Here is a 20,252-nt window from a genome sequence, read left to right as displayed (position 1 = left end):
AAAGTTCGCTTTTTCTCTAACCTCCAGGTAGACTAAAAAAATTGAATCGCAGATTCCAGACAAGGTACAACACACAAAAAGACACACAGATCAGTATAATACATTAATATTCATGAATGTTTTAAGTTCTCCATGACCATAATCAATATCCAATGAAGTTAATGAGATCTTTCCATTGATTTCAAAAGACACAGGGTTGAGCCTCAGAGACAACAACATCGCATTCTCTCAAGCACTCCAGCTGATAACACACACTTTGATAATTTGCTTCCTCCCGTCCAGAATTTCAGGAATAAACAAAAGAGATGTTATTTTATTTCAAACTGGTTTTGTGGAATGACCAATATACCATTATAAAGGTCCATATGGAGCTTTTAGTATCTTTAACTGAAGAGCAGTCAAGGCCACAATAGTTGCCCACGTTGTTAACCTCAGTATGAGATCCATAAATGAGACAACTGTTATTTATTTAAAGAAACACAAGAAAGGCCTGAATGTGTCATCCTCCCAAAAGGCTGAGATTTTGTTTTGTTTTAACTTTGGGCCCTAGAAAGCAGTGATTCAAACTCTTATGTCTTCTAACATATGTAAGCCCATCCAATAGATTTAAACATTGGTAAGCAGAGTTTTCAGTTTAAACTGGCCTTGACCTTGGGCAGTGTGACATTATCTGAAAACCATTAATGGTCTGAAACTAAAGTAAAAGCTCATTAATAAAAGCAAAACCATACAAAGGTACAAAGGCAAAACAAAAAAACCAACAACCCCAAAACAACAAAAAAAGGAAGTTTTATTAAAACTATTGATCCTGACCTAGGGCACTACAGACATTGATCTTCCCACATCTTCACAGGAAAAAAAGAAGTTAACCCAACAAATGATTGATCTATTATGAAACCTGCTGAACAAGCCATACATTTAATTTCTTACAATGAAAAAAAATAATCACACCAAATTAGGATAGAGAGAAAATCTATTTCTCAAAAATTACTGGTAAAAAAATACTATTGGATTAATTTAATAAATCAGACATCCTGTTAGTATGATTCAACCCTAAATGTTGGGAGGTGAGAAGTGTATACACTGTAAACCCTTAAAGCACAGGTTTCAGATTTTGACTCACTAAAGCATATGTTTTTAAGGAGAAATGGCTAGTGTTCAATACTGAGTATTTCAGGAACATTAAATGAAAGCACATAAAAGGACAATGATGAACTTTAAACTTAAAGCATAAATTTAAGTAGAAGTGTCTAGGTATTTCCTATGAAATAGATTTGGATTTTCTTCAGTTTTTTCAAAAACTCAGAAACATGTATTTAGACTGACATAACACTGCAGATGTAGAAACAGCTGCTGAAAGATTGAAAAGTCACCAGAATTCCCTGTTTGGTGTACATGGAGATGGGTGGGTAGGTAGGTAGGTGTCATTTTCGGAAAACAGGGATAACCTTGATAAAGTTGCATCAATTACATGGATATGTGAAAAGCACAATTTAAATTTGGAAGTCTGATACACTTCCAGTGCTTCTCAATTACTGATTCTGCTGTTTCACCATTCTTTTAGCTGAGTTCTACAATAGTTTTCAGCATATGAGACCATAAAGAGTTTGTTTCCCTTCTGACGGTATATCTGTGGCTCTGTCCCCTAGTTCTCTGCTCTTTGCTTTTCAGACATCATTCTACAGTACAATCAGCCAATGTTGAAGCTACTTCTATTCCCACTTTGGAACTAGAGTTGTTGTTGCTAGATGGAAGCTCAAAACAAAACACCATGTTTTATGCCTCAAAGGGAGGCTCCAGAGCAGCTTCAGCCAGTTTGCAGATATGGAGCCTCACCCTTGCCTCCCTCTGCGGCAAATGCTGCGCGCTCTCCTCCCATGCTGGCACCAGCACTCGCCTGGGCACTGCGAGGGGCTGGCCCAGAGTGCTCAACACCTCACCAGGCAGATTTCTGTCAGTGTGTGCAGACTGACAAACTGCCCCATGTGGGTGGAGAAGTGCTGACAGGGTGGGAGGAGAAGTAGGGAATGGAAATGTGTGTCCTAGGAGGAGCCATCGACTTCTGATTTTATTCTCAGTTTAAAACTGCCATGGACCCAAGTCTCAGAATCTTGTGCTCTGAGGACCACATAACCACAGAATGTGGTAAGGTGAGCCCTCGTTCCTTCCATGACTGCTCAGCAGAGTAGGGGCCTGCTTTGGCAACCACAAGGCTTAACTACTACCATTCTCTCTTCTCGGGATTTGTGGTAGGCAGTTCTGTTGCTTCATGGTTTGAGCCAACAGAATAATAATGTACTGATGTAACATTTTCTGAACAAATACCTCACAACTCACTCAGGTTGCAAGTAAAATGATACCAGTTTTTAAGTATTACAGCCATTACAGGAGACACCAGAAATTTATGATTAATTAATTCTGTGTGGGTGCTCTAACTGAGGAATAATATCAAAGGGAAGGCCTCATTTCTTAAAAAAAAAAAAAAAAAATAAAAAAGCAGCACAGCAGGGTAGAGGTACTTTCTTTTCAGAACAAGAATGTCTATTTGGGATTTAATTCATTCAGTTTTGCCCTCCAGAGTCAAGCAAGACAGGTCTCCAGTAGTTAAAGAGCTGGCCCTAACAAAATCCCCCTGCCTAAGTCCAGCTTCAGTGTTAGCTCTGTGTACCTGCTCTGGGGTAGCATCTCCTGGCTTACACCACTTCTGAGGGAGCTCTCCAGTGCAGCAGGCACCATTTTCTTGTGAGATATTTAAATTCATTTGGGATAGTAAAAACAAAAGTTGAGTGTGAAGAATGGCAAAAGTTTCCAAGACTAATGGGTTATAAAATTCTTTGTCAATCAATGTAAAAAAGGTGCCCATTTAAAAAACAATCTAGCTTTAATACACAATGATGGGCTCTAAACCACAAATTACCACACCATAAAGAAAATTTGAAGTTACAACAGATAATTCCATGAAAATGTCAGATCAATCATAAGTGGCAGCCATAAAAGCAAGTAAACAGTTAGGAATTATTAAGAGAGGAATACAGAACAAAGGAAACAACAAAATTAAACCACTTTATAAATTCCTCAGGAACCTAAAAGTTGAACATTTTGGCCCCCCATTCACAAAGACTAAGCAGACCTGAAAAAAGATGCAGTGAAGGGTGGCTCAGAGTGTCAGAATTATGGATCAAACACAGAACAAGTAAACAGAATACAAAAAGAGTCTGGAAAAAAGAATTGTACAGGGGAGGTTAAGCGGGAGTTCTTCAAAATCAAAAGTAAAAAAACATTGTACATGAAATGATTATGGACTGGCCACAAGCAGTTGGAGACAGCCAGCAACACTCTAAAGTGACTGAATCCAAACAAGTAAGGGGATGTATTTCTTTAAATAACACAGACTCCGTGACACTCATTATCACGAGACATTATGTATAACAAAATCCCATTTTGGCCTATTAAGCACAAAGACAACATCTCTAGTTCACAAATCTCTAAGCTACATTTTGCTGGAGTGTAACATGGAACTATTACTCTAGATTTGCTCTGGTTTCATCCTCTTTTACAAGTACCCACTGCTGTACACTGTTGCAAACATCACATTAGAGACAGACCTTTGGTCTGCCTCAGTCCTGCTTCTACTCTTTCACTCTCTATTGCCACTCCAATATCATATAATTTCTACTACCTAAGCAGTGGATTTGTCTACTAATAGTTACGTCTCCAAGAATCCTTTTTAGAATTACAGTATAAAAACTGAATTCCTAAATCTATGTATCTGTGTCTGAGAAACAAAATACAGAAATTCTTCTGTGAAAGAATAAATACAGCCTAGTTCCAAAGAATGGAGTAGGGGTCCATATTTATTGTCCTTTAACAAACATGCCTTTTTTTCCACACCTTAAAGGAGTAATTTTTCCTCAGGATGCCAGAATATAATTTGATTGTAGCACCTGAAATTTGAGTTAGGTTTGATATTCCTTACTTCTAGTGATTGTACATGAAAAAGGGATTTCCCATCTTCACTCTCAATTTCTGGGCTAAATTGGTGTATTGACACAATAGACTAGAGAAGACATCCTTTTCTTAAATCAATATGAAATTACTGAAACACAAAGATGTGCCTATATACATATGTGGATACACATTCTTTGAGATGCAACAGTTGATACACTTTTAAGTCCAGTCCTGGATACAGGTACCTGTATCCAGGAATTTAGGTTTTAATAATGTGTTTCACCTGTCTAATAAAACTCTCAGTCTTCCACTCCCACACAACATAAAAGCATGAATGGTCTCAGTTACAAAAAGGTATTACCAGCTTTGCTTTTCATTAATCCCTATCAACAAATGTTAATTATTAATTTAGATTTTATGATTTCCTAAGACACAAATAAACTGATTCTTTTGGGCTTTCTGGCTCACTTGTTAAGCCACTAGGAGATTGAAATTTCCTTTTTTTTTAAATCCACTTTTGTTTTTGAAACATTTCTTTCTATTTTGAATATAAAGGGATAGGGAAGAGTAAAAGTGGGTAATGGTGTGAAAAAGAGAGCACATGGTAATAAAACTCAGCTACTGTTTCCCTGTGTCCAAGGTACTTCTCTGGTTTGTATAAATGCACAGGAAGCCTAGCTGATAAAAAAAAGCACTAGTCAAGGTTTTCCTGTCTGGAAGGCCAAGTGTGAAAGCTGTAAGCAAGGAAAAAATAACACCTTTTCTTGCTTCTTAGAGAAGAACACATTATACTCAGTAACTTACAGAAGAGGAGCTGCAAATAGACCCACCATAAAATGTCAGCAGTGTCAATAGTATTAAATACTTCTATGTTTTACAGATAGGCTTACAAGGTAACACATTGGTCTGTGATTGCAGCACAACCTGACAAAGAAAACCTACTGACCTCTGTTTAGAGTGAGCTATATGCTTGAACATCAGCCCTCTCTATTCCCTTCAAAAAGCATACACCCTCATGCTATTATCATTTAAGAATGGCTCTTCAAATCTCTCACTTCCACAATTGTGATAACCCTTCTTAAACAAATGGTTTAAAAAAATCTCCTAAAATACTTCAGATCTAACATAGCCTTACAAAGTAAAAGGAGTTTCATAATTCAGAAAACATACTATTATTTGTCATTATTTTAATTTAGATTAGGTTATAGTTCCATTCAAACATAGAAACTTTTGATTTATGAACATATCTGCATCTATTACCATAACAATGGTTGTACTGGGTGACACCAACAGCCATTTATCTCAGTTTTCTGTTTCAGATAACATGTAGCGGCAAACGCCTAGAATTTCTTCAACATCAAAAGCTTAGAAGGCAGACTCTAAAATTTGGTGACATTGCAATTTTATTGTGACATATTAACTTGGCTACACTGCACAGGCTGTTTAATTTATGGACTGGATAAAACAACAACAACACAGAAATCTACAAAACTATTTCTGTATGCACTATGTGGTAGGTGCACTAAAAAAATTTTAAGATGAACCTCTCTCCTTTTACCACATTTGCCAGCACTGCTAATAGATTCCCTGAAATATCTCAAGTAATATGTCCCAAAAAATGAAGATTTAAGTGGTTAGTAAGCCTGACCTGAGCTGGCTTTAATGCTTGAATCCTTAGAAAAATCCATTTTTACTGCCATATTCTGGCAAATGAGGTTATTACAAACATGCCCTTAAATAGAGGTGGTCCTGCAAACATCAGGGGGAAAAACGAATGGAAAATTCTATGTTCACCCCTGAACATGCCAGATTTCATCATTCATAACTTGAAAAATGCTGAACCGATTTTCTTTGAATTTGGATTGTTTTTCTTTCCTCTATTAAAGCTATAAAACAAGCCAAGTTAAAAGTTTGTAGCTTCAGCTGTTCTTGAATTATGCAAATATTTCAATATAAAAGCATTTTCCATTGCTGAACTGATTTTGCAAAGACTTTCTAAAGATTTCCCTTTGGGCCAAGACCAGTCATAAAATGTATCTGACTAGAAGTAATTTGTTTAAAACTGTTATGAGCAACTCTGTAAAAGGGATGGCTTTCACAGCATTTGATCCTGACAAACATTAGAGCACATGTATAGATATCACATACATGTTCCTGCCACAGCTTATGATTTTTGGTGCATTTCTTAAAAGCTCCAGCTGCTGAAATCAGGAGACTGCATGTGTTCATTAACTTCCCCTGCTCTCTCTGCTTATGTACTTGTAGTTACAGCAAAAATCTTGAAATGTATCTTATAAGCTTAGTCAAACCTCAAAACTCAGAATCTCAGGCCTGGTAAGAGGGATACCATGGACAAAGCTGTGGTAGTGGGAACAGAGTCTTGACAGCCAAGTAATTCCCAGGATGGATGAGGAGCATCCACACAAGAAATTAACTGTTCCTCAAATAAACAAGTCCATAGATCCCATTTTTTTTGAGCAAGTCCACAGATCCCATTTTCAGTTACCAGTCCCTTTCCAAAGCATAATCCTCTGTGCTGCAAGGTTTTGTCACAGGTGCCTCTCACAGGCTGTTTTTTCCAAGAGAGTTTTATCAAAATTCAGTCATGTTGGGGACCAATGCTAGAGAACATTACAGTGGTTTTGTCTGTACTCTTCTTAAGTCACTGAGAAGGTCCAACACCTTCAAGTTTTTCAGTAAAAAGATAAAATTTGACATCACCAAAAAATGCACCTCTGGTTGCCCAGAGAGGCTGCAGGTAATTCCCATCCCTAGAAATGTTCAAGGTCAGGCTGGACAGGGCTTTGAGCAACTTGTTCTAGTTGAAGATGTCCTTTCTCATTGTGGGGGGTAGGACTAGATGACCTTTAAAGGTTCTTTCCAACCTAAACCATTCTATGATTCTAGGACATGGAGAGGAAAACCTCACACCACAAGAATTTGCCTGTGCTCAGTAGAGTCTTATTAGAAAGTGACAGTTCATTTAGTCAACACTTCATCTGCCACAGCTCCTATATGCCAATCCTAAACACTCCTTTCCTTCCCTCTAAAACACACTGATCACACTCAGCTTGAATTTGAGCTTGCCTCTTCCTTGCAATTATTCCTACTGACAGAGAACAGGAAGGGAGGAGAGAGAAAAGGGGCCTTGGGGCTGGAGTACTGTGATGGAGCAGATACAAACAGACAGCAGAAAGACCCAATGCGCTTCATGATAAAGACAGAGAAATTTTTCCTCTGAAAACACAAATAATTCCGACAGCCAAAGAAAGTGGACTGACAAATGGGAGTGGCTTAGATTGAGCCTGCTGATGCAGTTTTTGCTTCTCACTGTTTCCATTATCTGCTCCAGCTGTATGGACCTCTAAGCTGCCTGTCAATCCATACCTGACTGCCTACAGCTTGTGGTCTGCTTGAGGTGAGCCACCAGTGTTTTAGGCTGCCATTAAAACAATGTTGTATAAATTGCGGCAATTCATGAGAGGACTAAAATCTTTGCAGTATGGCTAGGCCAGATTTTTGGAGGAAGATTTTTTTTCAGCTGTCTCAGTCTAAGTTCTCTCTATTTCATCTGCAAGAACTATATTCTCCAATCTGTTTGGTCAATCTTTTCTTTCGGTAATAAGCTGTGCCTTTCTGCCCTATGCTCTGCTCCTCAAATACCTGTTGATACTTCCATTCTCTGGAATGTCCAGTTGCCACAGTCCTCTCCACATGTGATGACCAGCTGTATCTGGCCTTCTTCATATCACACACACCTCTACCCTGCCCTAGAAAGTCCATGTCAAATTTTCAGCATGTATCATTCTGTGCCCCTTCATGAATAGCCTGGCAATCTGCAACAACCCTTTTTATCCATCTTATTTCCTCTCCTTCCAGCCAGAATGGTATCCAAGTGTATCCCCTCATTATTTCCATAACCTGATCCTCATTCAACCTACACATAACTCTTCAAAGAGGTGCACTCTCCTCTTGCAACCCAGCCCCATGGCTGCCTTGTCTTGGAACATCCGTAACAGAGCCTTTGACAGAGCAAACAGAGCTCTCTTAAGGATGTCCTCACAGCCTCTGTGCTGCCTGTCTCATTTTGCCATGCATGGGACCAGGGAGAAAGGAAAGAAGGATGGGGGTGGCCATCCGGCTGCGTCTCTTCACAGGGTGCAGCCTCATCCAAGCCAGACACGCCTGGCCCTCCTGGTTGCCAGGGCACTCCTGACTCATATCTACCTTGCCACTGGCCAGGACCCCCAGAGCCCTTTCCACAGCGCTTCTCTTCAGTCTCTCCTTCCCCAGTCTGTACACACAGCCAGGGTTGCCCCATCCCAGGTTCAGAATCCAGCACTTGCCCTTGTTAAACTTCGTATGGTTGGTGATTGCCCATTTCTCTAATTTGTCAAGGTCTTTCTACAATCTGTTGAGGTCTCTCTGCATAAATACGTTAACATAAAAACACATCGTTGTTCTTATTATTAACGTGGACAAAATATAAAGCAGAAGGTAAGAACAAGCATACCCAAATCCATAGCTGACTTTGCAAATACTATTTTTATCTAGGCACAAGCTCTTTGAGACTTTACCGTTCCCTCAGAAAGGCAAGATAAACAAATACACACACCCTTTTTCAAAAGTCATACTCCTGTGCATTAGAAAAAAGAAAATAATTTTATACTGGTAACTCCTAAATGCAGTAATTATTTTAAAGATCATTTAGAAACTTTTATACTTTCCACTGTGGGTTTGAAACCTAGACCTAGTTAGTTCTGAAAGAAGTGTGTTAGCAGCACTCTATGCCATTCTCTGGTATCATCATACGTTAAATTAAGGGACACATTTTCCTTCTTCCATTATTACTTTAATGTGAGGAGGTGGGAAAAAGATGGTCCATACCAAAGGAAGGGAAAAGGGGGAAAACAATAACAAATTGGTATCTCTTTTGAGAATTGCCCCACAGGCCAAACATTTTTATGTTCTTAATCATTATTAAATGACTTAACATGACACACAGAGCCTGGCGAATGATTGCATCCTGACATGAGAACGAATTACAAATGAAATGAAAGATCAAGCTGTATTAGAAGACTGCCTCTGGGAAATGAAAATCTTTAATTCTCTTTTATTATTGACATTTATTTGGCTGCCATGAATAACAACATAGCAAAGAGATTCAGCTATGCTTGTGCACTGAATAGCTTATCCCACGGCTCAAAACTGCCTTAACATTTATCATGTTTGCTTTTGTAGCTGACACCATTGCATACAGTCTCCATCCATCTCACATTTATCACGCATATAAAGTGCATTCTCTAATTTAAGTTCATTTCATAGCGAACAAACAGCTAAGATTAGCAAGTGTCAGTCCCCAAATAAGCTCTCAGTTGTAAAAATATCAAAGGAGGGATTAATGGATTTGTTAACAACTCCAGTTTGAAGAATAAAAAAAGTACTCAGTGAAAATTAAATAAGAGCACAGGAGGGTTACATATAAGGTTTAGGTTTACTACATTATTACTTGCTCATGGATAAAAACATTTTTATACTGCTATTTTTCAGTCAACTGTAAAATACTCAAGTGGAGTGCCTCCACACGGGCCATTCACATTACACTGTAACTTTCTGGAAGGAGCACTTCCATCATCATTCAGTGAGATACACATACCCAACTCTCAGTGACTGGTTTCTATTTCGTTTAAAACCATTTGTAGCTAACAAAATAGGGGAAGCAGCAAAGTATTGGAGAAATAATTCAAACTGCTGCTAGGAATGATCTATATAGCAGTGACATACCTGCTTAGTGCCTAGCCCTGAAGCCACAGTCTGAAGCCAATTCTGATTTTGAGGCAAATATCGTATGAGTTAGCAGCAGTCCCTCAGGTGCAAAGCTTCCTCTACTTCACTTGATTTCCAAAGGAGGAATTCAGCCCAGACTAATAACTTACCTTGTGAAGGAATGAACTACTAAAATGGCTCGCCACAGCACATGTTTTTAATAACTTTATTTAGTCTAGAAGCATAGGTGGACAGAATTAAAAAGACTGTCAAAAGGTAGGCAGTCATGTTTATAATGCTTAAATCTGTGCGTCGTACATCATCAACTTAGACAGCAGAAACTGCTTGTATCCCTGCTAGAACACCTTTTTCCCCACATATTCCTTTGAGAATTGAAGAGCAGACGGCTGAGAAAAGCTAAAGTGAGACTTTCTGCTCAAAGCAAAAAAAGCCTGGAAATTCACTTAGTACTGGATTTCACTTCCTCCTCTTTGCAAATGTTTAAATATACTACACTGTTGCACAGCTGTTCTCAGCAGGCACAGTGTATTCTTGTTTGCAGCAAAGATGGCTACACAGATAAAATCTCAAGTCATAAAAATCTGAGTAAAACCAACTGGATCAATATTTTAAATCCATGTTATAAAAATGTTCATAACTAAATTCTCAGGCACTCTGGTGAAATAATAACTTCTTAAATTCAGACTCTTGAAACAATTAAAAGCATAAAAGACGAGAAAGGTGGAGTAACATCAGAAGGCAAACATTCTAACTACCATTTAAAATTTGTATAACCACAACTTGTAATTGATTAGCCAGAATATTTACTGTGGAGATTTGAAAAATATACCTGTAGCCAATATAGTGTCCTCTTTGCCCTGGGTAAAGACTACGATTCGCTGCCTTTTAGCGTTCACCTTTGGCAGGGCTTGTGTCTTCCGGGCTATCTCTTTAATGTCTTCAGTCTATTAAGAGAGAGAAAGAAAATTCTTGTTACAGCATTCTGGAGTGGTGAGAACTTTATTAGCAGATCAAAGACTTATTTTCTTACAGCTAGGTATAAAATAGACTTTACTGTCAGTAGAGGAAGATTTTTAAAAGGAGGAATACTTCATTCTCCAAAGGGTTTATGTAGTACTCAGAGACCATTGTTTTTAATCTTGATAATGATAGTTCAGCTATTCCAACCACTGCAAGACTGCAAAGCTAACAAAGGAATTACAGAGCATTTCCTAATGAGCAATTAGTGGGTTTCTTTGCTGCTGACTGGATTCTAACCATACCTATCATAAAATTAAAAATAAAATTGGTAAGAGAATACTTTGGATAAACTCTAAGCCTGATTTTCATCCAATTTAGCCAGGTTTTATATTATTATAATACCTTTGACTTCAGCAGGCTTACAAATACTTTCTCTAACTTCCCTACAGTAACTGGTCCCATCAAGCAAACTGTCCACTGTAGCACTGAGAGGGTGTGCAGCCCAGCTCTCACTAGCTGGTTGCATAATTGAGATGCAGGGAAGCAAAGGGCAAAAGGTATATTCAGTGGGGCACAAAACATGACCAATTTTCTGAAGGAAGGCTCAGCTGCAAAAGTTTCAGAAATCTTTGCTTTAACAGGATGTTGTACTCCACTGTGCATGCAGCTGCAAACAGAGAACCTGGCAGACTGAACCAAACCTCTCATTCATCCAGTGTCTTAGACACCAACAAGTTGGGAATGTTTAAATTAATGCAGCAAACTCTTAACAACACCACTTGTCATTGGAATATTAGAATTTCTATTCTCACACTTGCCCTATGATCTGAAACACAAGGGTTTCAATTTCTAATTGACTTAGTTTTCAATCTGATCTATAATAGGTATTTCTGTTATTTGTATTAGCATCAAAACCCTTTATAACGCTATATGGGAAGCTTCCATTCTCAGATTTATCTCAAGTCAGTCAGTTCTACAAATTAACTTTGGTATATGTAATCTATTTCTTGCCGTAATTTATATATTTCTTCTCTTTTTTTTCTTTTATTTTTCTAACATTAGGAAAGGAGTATGTATGACTAATTATTCTCTGTGCTATTTACTGTGTCCCACTTTGTTCATATCTGTGTTAAATAACACTGTATTTTTCCCCAGTCTCCTCTTTGTAGAAGGAACTGTAGTGAAACTTGGTGAGGGCCTAGCCTTGAATATAGGAAAACATAATAATACTTTCTGCATTGCTTTGTGTACTGTTCGTTATGCATCCAAACTCATTTTTTAACACTATTGCTATTACAGACAGAGAATATGCCTAGGTTATCTATTTACCAGCACCCCTTTATGTGAAAATTATCTACCTCTTCTGCAACACTTTTAGTCTCCCTCTAATTTCTTCCCTAACCTGGATAGTCAGTGAACCCATTGATTTATACACATTTGGTAAACATGAAAATAGTTTCCCTTTACTTACTGGTCTCTTCACCTCTTTTTAAAATTCTCTCATGCTTTTCATTTCTATCTATGATACTCTCACTTGTGTTATTTCTTCCTTCCTCCTGCTTAGATAGTTAGTATAACTTTTAGAAGGCAATGTCTGCTACCAGAGAAGAGAAGAACGGGGGACAGTAACAGTGGCCATCTTACCACTAATTCTTAGAAGGCAATGAGTCTCTTGAAGATGCCAGAGAAAAAAATTGAAATTGCTGCTCTTCTGTTTTTTAAGAGGTTTATGAACAGCAGATATCAGCTGGTGGCACAAGCTGTTGAATATGGAACGGATGAAGAATATAGCCCTCCAGTTTGGTAATACATGGGCTTACCAAAGGATTACCATACGAAGGCTAACCTCAATTCTGAACTACTTCAGGCCTTGGTAATTAAGAGATCTACAAACTAGAAACTGCAAAAAAGCATCATAAAGATCAAAGGAAACTGGGAAGAGATGTTTAGGTTTTTTTAGTAGGAAGTGGCTACTAGTGACTTTATTAGGCACATTTTCAGTGGAGTAAAGCAGGCACAGAAATCAAAGAGCTTGAAGATATTTATAAAATGTATTTACATGCACGATGAATTTTTAAAGGAAAACTATGAAGTTATAATAGGAGAAAATGGCATGACCAAGAGATGGTTTCTTCAGCTTAAGGAAGAATAAAGATTAACTTAGATGAAGAAAAGAGGACCCCGAGGAAAGAGATTAGTGAAGAATGATGGTAAAGATGAAATAGACAGGGAAAGAAAGTAAAAAGCATATATGTTTTCAGGAAGAATTAAATATATATAATAAGCATGTAACAGTAGAAGGAGAGTATTTAGGGCAAAAATGTAATTTTTTTTAAAAAAGCAGAAATTTTAAGACAGTGGTTCGGAGACTTCTATCCAATTGTGCAGACTTTAGAAGTAACTGAATAGTGTCTTCTGTGAAAATTAACTTTTAACCACATTTTAGCCAAAATTACTTCCTATACTAGTTTTTTTTCAAAGTAAGAGAATAAAATAGAGCTGCAATATCAGTGTTGAGGAGGCTTTAACTTTTGCACAGTTCTTTTTTTGAAGGTACAACTGTGACATTTTACAATATGTGAATATTTACAGCTTAAGACTGCAGAGGTACTATGCCCCTTATTTCCCTGTCAGGCAAACATCATGAAATGTCGTCATCTCCTATTTCTGTTCAGAATAAATAGCTGAAATCTATAATATTTATTTAGCAGTGACTTGTACCTGCCCAGTTACTGAGTCTTTCTTACATGTCCTGTCCCTACAGACATGGCATAGTGGTCCTTAAGCCTCTATACATGCCCTGAATTCACAGGATACTCCCACACACCCAGTTATATACTTGAATCTGATTTAACAAAGCTGACACACAAATCTCACTAAAGCATGATTTGCCTGTTGATGCTGCACCTGAAAAACCTCACATGTGGCACTCATTCCAGCAAGTAAGTGGGATATATGTATGTGAAGAAAGCATATCAGCTATCCCAGGATCAGACAAAGGCATGTGGAAAACTGCATCCACTTAGAACTGCTATCAAACTGTGTCTTCTGATTCCTGCCTCTGAATAGATACCCAATAGCAGGGACTGCCATAGCCCTGACCTAAACAGGCATAAATCCATGGAAAACAGTGGACTTGTGCAGTGTACCTCGTTAACTTGAAGACCTAAATCTGGTCCAGGGTAACAAAACTCTCTCTAATATGGTTCCCCAAAGAATATGTACTTGCAGGAGACCTCTAACAAGAAAAGTTATTTTACATGGCAGCTGCTACTAACCTCTTAGATATTGACTGTCCCATTCATTTCAGTTTACTTGGGTTGACGGACAGAACTGAACCCTAAATTTTATGTTTAAAGTAGTATTTTGTTTTCCTAATTTCTACATAGGTAAACAGGAAGCTATCTTTTTGTAAAAGCAAAACCTCATAAACCTTTGTAATTTGAAATTTATTAGAAATGTTGCTATACTGTATATATATAGTCTTAAAATGTCACAGAACATGAAATTAACAAAAAAACCCCAACCCCACAGTGATGCTCTCTAGGAAGAGACAATATCAGAAGTAATGTTCTAGTTTTGATAATTACAGGTAAGTGTTAGTCAGGGTATAAAGTGAAGGAAATAATGGTCTTCAAATACCGTGATTGATTTTACAGAAATATCTTGTATTTCAGCAAAATACAATGGAAAACTAACTGTGGGAATGATGAAGCATAAAAATTACAATTCCTTTGAATGGAATTTCTCTTACAAAGAAAAAAACAGATTTGTGTCATGAAGGTGTTTTCTCCTACCTATAACAAGATTTCATTTCTTCAGAAAAGGTGTATATTTTCCTGAAGTTCTCTTAATAGTTACTTCTCTTTTTTTCAAAAACTATTTCAGATACATTTAACTCATTCCATGTGTAAAAGATGAATTTAGCACACAAAACTGTTGAAATTACTGTGAGGTAGAACAAAAAAACCCACAAAAAAAAAACCAACCGACCAACCAAAAGAAGCTAGTCACCAACTGATTCTCTATGCTAAAAGATTTCTGATTAAAAAATAAAAGTCTTTCCAGATGGCAATTCAAATGAAGCCACCAGCAACTTTTAATCACTTCTATGATAAACATCCTCTTGATTTTTGTCCTGGTCAATCAAGTCCTTTCCCTTAATTTGCCATGCTTTACCAGTTTTCTATTCCCAATATAAAAATCAAGCTTCTGAGAGTTGCTGAAAATTTTTCTTGGTTTTAATTGAAAGGCTAATTGAAGCTCTTTGGGTTTTTCATAAGATACTTTATTATCAGCGTGATTTTTTTTTTTTTTTGCCTCCACAGCACAATAAGAAAACAAAACTGTGGACACTTATCAAGTTTTACTCATCTCTGTCAGTAAACTTGACATGTGAGTCGTTGCCAAGCAAGGGAGTAATAAGAGATAAGATCATAATCATTGTGCACTTTACTGATATGCTGTAATCAAATGTGGCAGATTTAGGATGTTCAGGAGGAACTGTGCTAAAATCTCTAAGCAAGCACTAATGGAAAGGTTAATATGATGGTAGTTAGCAGACACCAGCAAAAGCAGTTTGTCACTAGAGCTGAATTTAAACCAGGCACATTCAAAGTCTTTAGCTCAAGGGGGCAATAAAAATATAGAATGGGTAGACTTAATACACTACTTCCTTTCCTTTTATTGTCTAGCTACCAGAGGGTACCAATAATTTCTTATGCTTCATATTTTGGAGGCATCTGTGAAATTCATTCGTTAGCATAAACTCAAAGTGTATTTTTATGCTTAACAATACAGATTATACAAATGAAAATTGACAGTGATAAAAAGTCTTGATTTCTACAAAGCAGCCATGTGAATTTGGGAAACATAAAATGAAATGGGACAGCCCACAGTTTTAATAGGTAAAACAGTGATGGCATTGATGTACCTGCTGGTGTATGGTTCTAAAGAAATCTAAATTGTAGAACAAAAGCTGTCAGTCTTTCCCTCTTTTTTTATATGCAACCAACCACACGCAGAAGTGGCACACTCTTAAAGTGATGTGGTTTGAATTGCGCGGCTTCTATTATTTATGCAAAATGGGTGTTGAACAGTCAAACTCCTCTCTATTCTTTTACACTGCAAACAAATCACTTACAGTGGGTCTTGTTCCAGTGAAAAAAACAACATGTAAAAGGATTTATGTGTGTGCAGTTCTGCAATTTAGATTTCAGTAAGATCACTTACTATCTGCAAAATTAGCACAAGCCTTGTCACATTAATTATAGTATTTAAAACCTGCCTGTTTGAATTCAGTGTTAGAGACCAATAGCTGATGGCTCCCCAGATTAAGCTATCTGAATGTAGCCAATGGGAGGTACCAGTCAAATAAATACCTCGGGAAGATGAAATCAAAAGCTCTGAAAATCACTGTAAAATCAATAGTATTTACTCCGAGAAAGTAGAGGATCAGACATTTTTAGAGTTCAGATGGAAAACACCAACTTGAATATGTTTTGAAACACAATTTCCACAGTACCTTTTCTAAAAAGCAGCTGTTTGTAGAAGCATGGTTTACATTAACCAGTACCTAACAATTTTATATACAACCTTTCTAAAATCCATTTGCATAATGATAATCCGCATATGGCAGGGTTTAAGTTATTTAAGCGGTGTTATATTTCACTATTTAGTCTTGCTTCACCACTGCTTTAGCAGTGAATCCTTCTGGAGTGTAATGCAGCTAATGAGGTAGCTTTTTAACTGAACAAACTGACAGGTCCCATATCTGCAGAGGCAGCTTGAAACCGTGCCCAACCTCTCGGCTTCCCAAGAGGCTTTTCAAAATTCAATAAATAACATCTGTAGGCGATGTTGGGTGCAGACCTAGCAGAGTGCGTCATAACACTGAGCTGGCAGAACAAAGAAACCATGACGACTGCCAAGTTTCCATGGCAACCGCTGCGAGGCTTGGAGAGTATAATAGCACATCAATCATTGTCCAAAAGAACTTCATTATCAGCAAGAAAAAAACCTTTAGGATCTGTTTAGTGTGCAATTGTGGGTTAACTCACCTCAAAGCCTTGCTCTCTAGCAAAAGTGGCAGCTTCCTGAAATAATAAAAAAAGAACAGTTAATTATAAAGTGCTAGATAATGAAGAAATAACACATTTTGAAACTCATTCAGGCAGTTTTCCTTTTACACGATTATCTCAATATAGCCATATACAGTTGTTCAATTCTGATAGTAGCACCAAAAGCTTCCCCCTCTTCCCTCAAGCCCAACAACAGCACAATGTCAACACATTTCACAAGTTCAAATAAAGAAGGTACAGTATGTTTTTTCCAAGCGAGGAAAAGTTACTTCTGGAGATAGGACTTGAACTAGGAAACATCCTTCAGACATATTTTTAATTGAAATTGTATCATCTCTCCATTTACATATGGCACTTCACGGGATACATGTTACCAAGCCTTTTTAAAAAAATCATTTGTCATCCACAGTGCATTAAAAAAAGAGGATCGCTAAATGTGTTCAGACCCTTGTGGTCTATAGAATCAGATGAACATTTAAAAATATTCTGATGTCTTAATCACTGCTTTAAGCAATTTAACTGTGTTCTTTTCCTGAAAGAACAGAGGAAACATCATGGTCTCAGAATGTCCTCATGTCTTATTTATATTAATTGATGCAATTAAAATTTGTTTTGAAATAAAAGCAAGGGGATGGAAGACAATAGCAATGTTTTTCCCTTACTTACGTTCTATCTTAACATTGGAAATATTGCAGAAAACCCTCAAAGTCTTTATGTTTTAACTTGCATTCTTCCAGATTATCTTTGCCAAGTGATATTAATAGAGGGATAATCTTGAGCCAAAATGGTGAGTCGATCTAACTAAACAGAAATAACTACTGTACCAAACCAGTCCAGTGCTGTGGAGAGGTTTTAGTGCTTCAGAAAATACACGGCTGTGGACCTACATGATCTGTCAATTTGGGGGCAATAGAAGAATTTGAAGTGGGTACAATTCATTATAACAACAGTAAGTTGAGGTTAATAAAATGTGATAAGCTGAAAAGCACAACTCCTCAGGCTGCTTTACTGCAGAAACATAAGGCTGACCGGGTTACCCTTAGCTGATGTTGACAGAAAAACTGAATCATGGTCCTGACAATTGGGTGCGGGCAAGGTTAGCCACTTTGACAATTTACTTACAATTGAATCCCTTCTTGTACATCACACAGTCAATGACATTTGCTAGCCTGGCTGTCAAGAAGGAGTGTAGGGTTCAAAGATATCATGCAGTGTTTTCCTAAACCAGCATGTGATTAACAAAGCCTATGCTCGTATGAAAAAAGGAGCCGGCAAGCTTCCACTCTGAAGTGATGCACTCACAATGAACTGCAACACAATCAAGAAAGCCTCAAATGGGACCGTGACACAGAAAAAAAAAAATAAAGTACGAGAAATAAGGGAGTAATAAGTAAGGGGGAAAGAGAATAAGAAAATGGACTCAAAATTACTTCTTGTAGCCAAATACCTTCTTTAACCTCAGGTTTTCGGTCGTGCAATTGAAATTGGAAGTTATACTGATCTGTCCTAAGGGATTTCTTTAAAATCCCAATACAGCAGGACATTAACATCTGTGTTGAACTATTGTGCGGCCAGGAAACTGGACACCAGTACATGAAATAAAAACTGTTCCAGTGAAGTGGTGCTTTCTTGTGTGGGAGATGGAGAGAATTCATCTTAATTTTCTGTACTGGGGTACCCATGCATAGCACATGTGTTTTGGAAGACTTGGCCCTTCCACAGGAAAGGATAAATGATTGCACATTTGTTAAAAAGTATCTTGTCTTCAGATTCTCCTGTAAGAGCGTCATCTTTTAGCCTGGTCTGCTGCCCAGCTACATGAATAATGGCAGCCAGCATACAATCACAGATTTTCCTGCAGTTGACCTCTAATCTAAGGGTGTCTGAACACGCCAAAGAACAACAGCAATCTTAATTTTCTTCTATCAACTGAACCTCAGAATGACTCTTGAGCAGCTTATTTCAGTAAGGATTGTGCTTACAGTCTCCTAAAATCCAGCTTCTCTCAGAATTAGATCCCTTTAAAAATTAAGGCCCTTCCAGTAAAAAAAAACTAATGAAGCTCAAAACACACATTTGGATTGTGCAGTTTGGTGTTCGCAAAATGCTGAGAAATGTGAGGCAGGCTCTGATTGCCAGGGACAGTTCAAAGTAAATTAACCAGATAAAAGCGATGAGAACCTTTTAGTATCTATTCACAATAACAGTGAGAACAGGAAACAAGCAGAACCCATCTGTGCAGCCCTAGGGCACCTCATACTGAGCTTCACGTCTCTAATAAAGTAGTCAGGTTAAAATCTAAGTGGCTGTAACATGTGGAGACTGCTTGGGTTACAGCGGCCAGCCGGGGCGTTCCCTGATGCAGGTGATAATCAGTATGATAATCACTATATTTACAGGCTTTCCATTTTATATCTGACATTGAAAATCACGAAGAAGGAGGGATTAAGGAAATAAACAACCTACACAGAAGCTTTACTGCTCCCCAGAGAATGCAGCATTTTCATTCATGCGTGACATGCGACAACAGCAGAGCAAAACAGCGACAGAACAGAATTTTCTTAGGAGGCTTCATTTCACATCAGGAGTTCTTTCAGTTTTGATAAACTTTACACATTATTCATTCATTACTCCAACTCAGCATTTTCAGAGCTGTTTTCTGTTACTGTCTACAGAACATTTCATAAAACCCTCTCCCCACCTTATCACTGTTTCATACTAAATATATTAAAAACTCACACTCCTTTTTCTATATAATCTAACTGTGACAGCAAATTTTTTGTTGCGCCACCTAAAATAGAAACGAGATTTGTTTTTAGTTGCGAAATGTCATTTGGCTCATGCCTTTTGGGGGAGAAAAGTCCAAAGTACAGTCATGCTGAAAAAACCTGTATGCAATGTTACTTAATGGGAGTAACACAGTGTCACCAAAGTTAACACACACCCTCTCTTTGCACAATAGTGAGCAGTTTACACAGGAAAGCGACATTAATTAAGGAGATAACAATAAAAAAGACAACTTCCGTCAGTGCTGGCCTTTGTGTTATGTTAGAATTTGCTTGCTAGCTGAAAACTATTTCCATTCTTGCATGTATTTTACTGCTGTTGGAGTCCCAGCTGAAAACTATTTCCATTCTTGAATGTGTTTTATTGCTGTCTGAGCCCCAGCATTCAGTAAAAAGAACTGTTTATAATCTACACATGGGCTAATTTTAACAGGACTTGTTAAAATCCTGAGCCCTTTTATCAGCAGCAGTACAAACTATTTGTTTATAAGTAAACAGAAACATACCCTCTAAACACAGAATCCGTCAGCATCTGCAATCCTAGGAGTAACACATAATCCTATGTTAGCCCCCTGTGTTAGAATACTTTTATGATTATAGTGTTAGGATGGCTCAACTTCAATAATTGCATGTTCAGTTTGCCATGAGACACAGAAGGCATGCCATATATTGAATATTCTTGACACATCTG

At 37.6% G+C, this 20,252-nt stretch overlaps 1 protein-coding gene across 2 annotated transcripts in view; it reads right to left on the bottom strand.

Annotated features, from left to right (window-relative positions):
- The window catches only part of ADK (adenosine kinase), a 272,419-nt gene that overhangs the window by 30,759 nt on the left and 221,408 nt on the right, over window positions 1-20,252 (bottom strand). For both annotated transcript variants that reach the window (XM_039553809.1, XM_039553810.1), the window contains exons 8-9: window positions 16,755-16,790; window positions 10,565-10,679 (exon numbers count right to left, since the gene is read on the bottom strand). In XM_039553809.1, the coding sequence (XP_039409743.1) occupies window positions 10,565-10,679; window positions 16,755-16,790 (151 nt within the window). The remainder of the gene's footprint in view (window positions 1-10,564; window positions 10,680-16,754; window positions 16,791-20,252) is intronic.

This window comes from Corvus cornix, chromosome 6, assembly GCF_000738735.6.
Source record: "Corvus cornix cornix isolate S_Up_H32 chromosome 6, ASM73873v5, whole genome shotgun sequence".
In the NCBI taxonomy this organism is placed as follows: domain Eukaryota; kingdom Metazoa; phylum Chordata; class Aves; order Passeriformes; family Corvidae; genus Corvus; species Corvus cornix.
The sequence above is the reverse complement of the archived record's forward strand: the minus strand, read 5'-3'. Positions and strand labels throughout refer to the sequence as shown.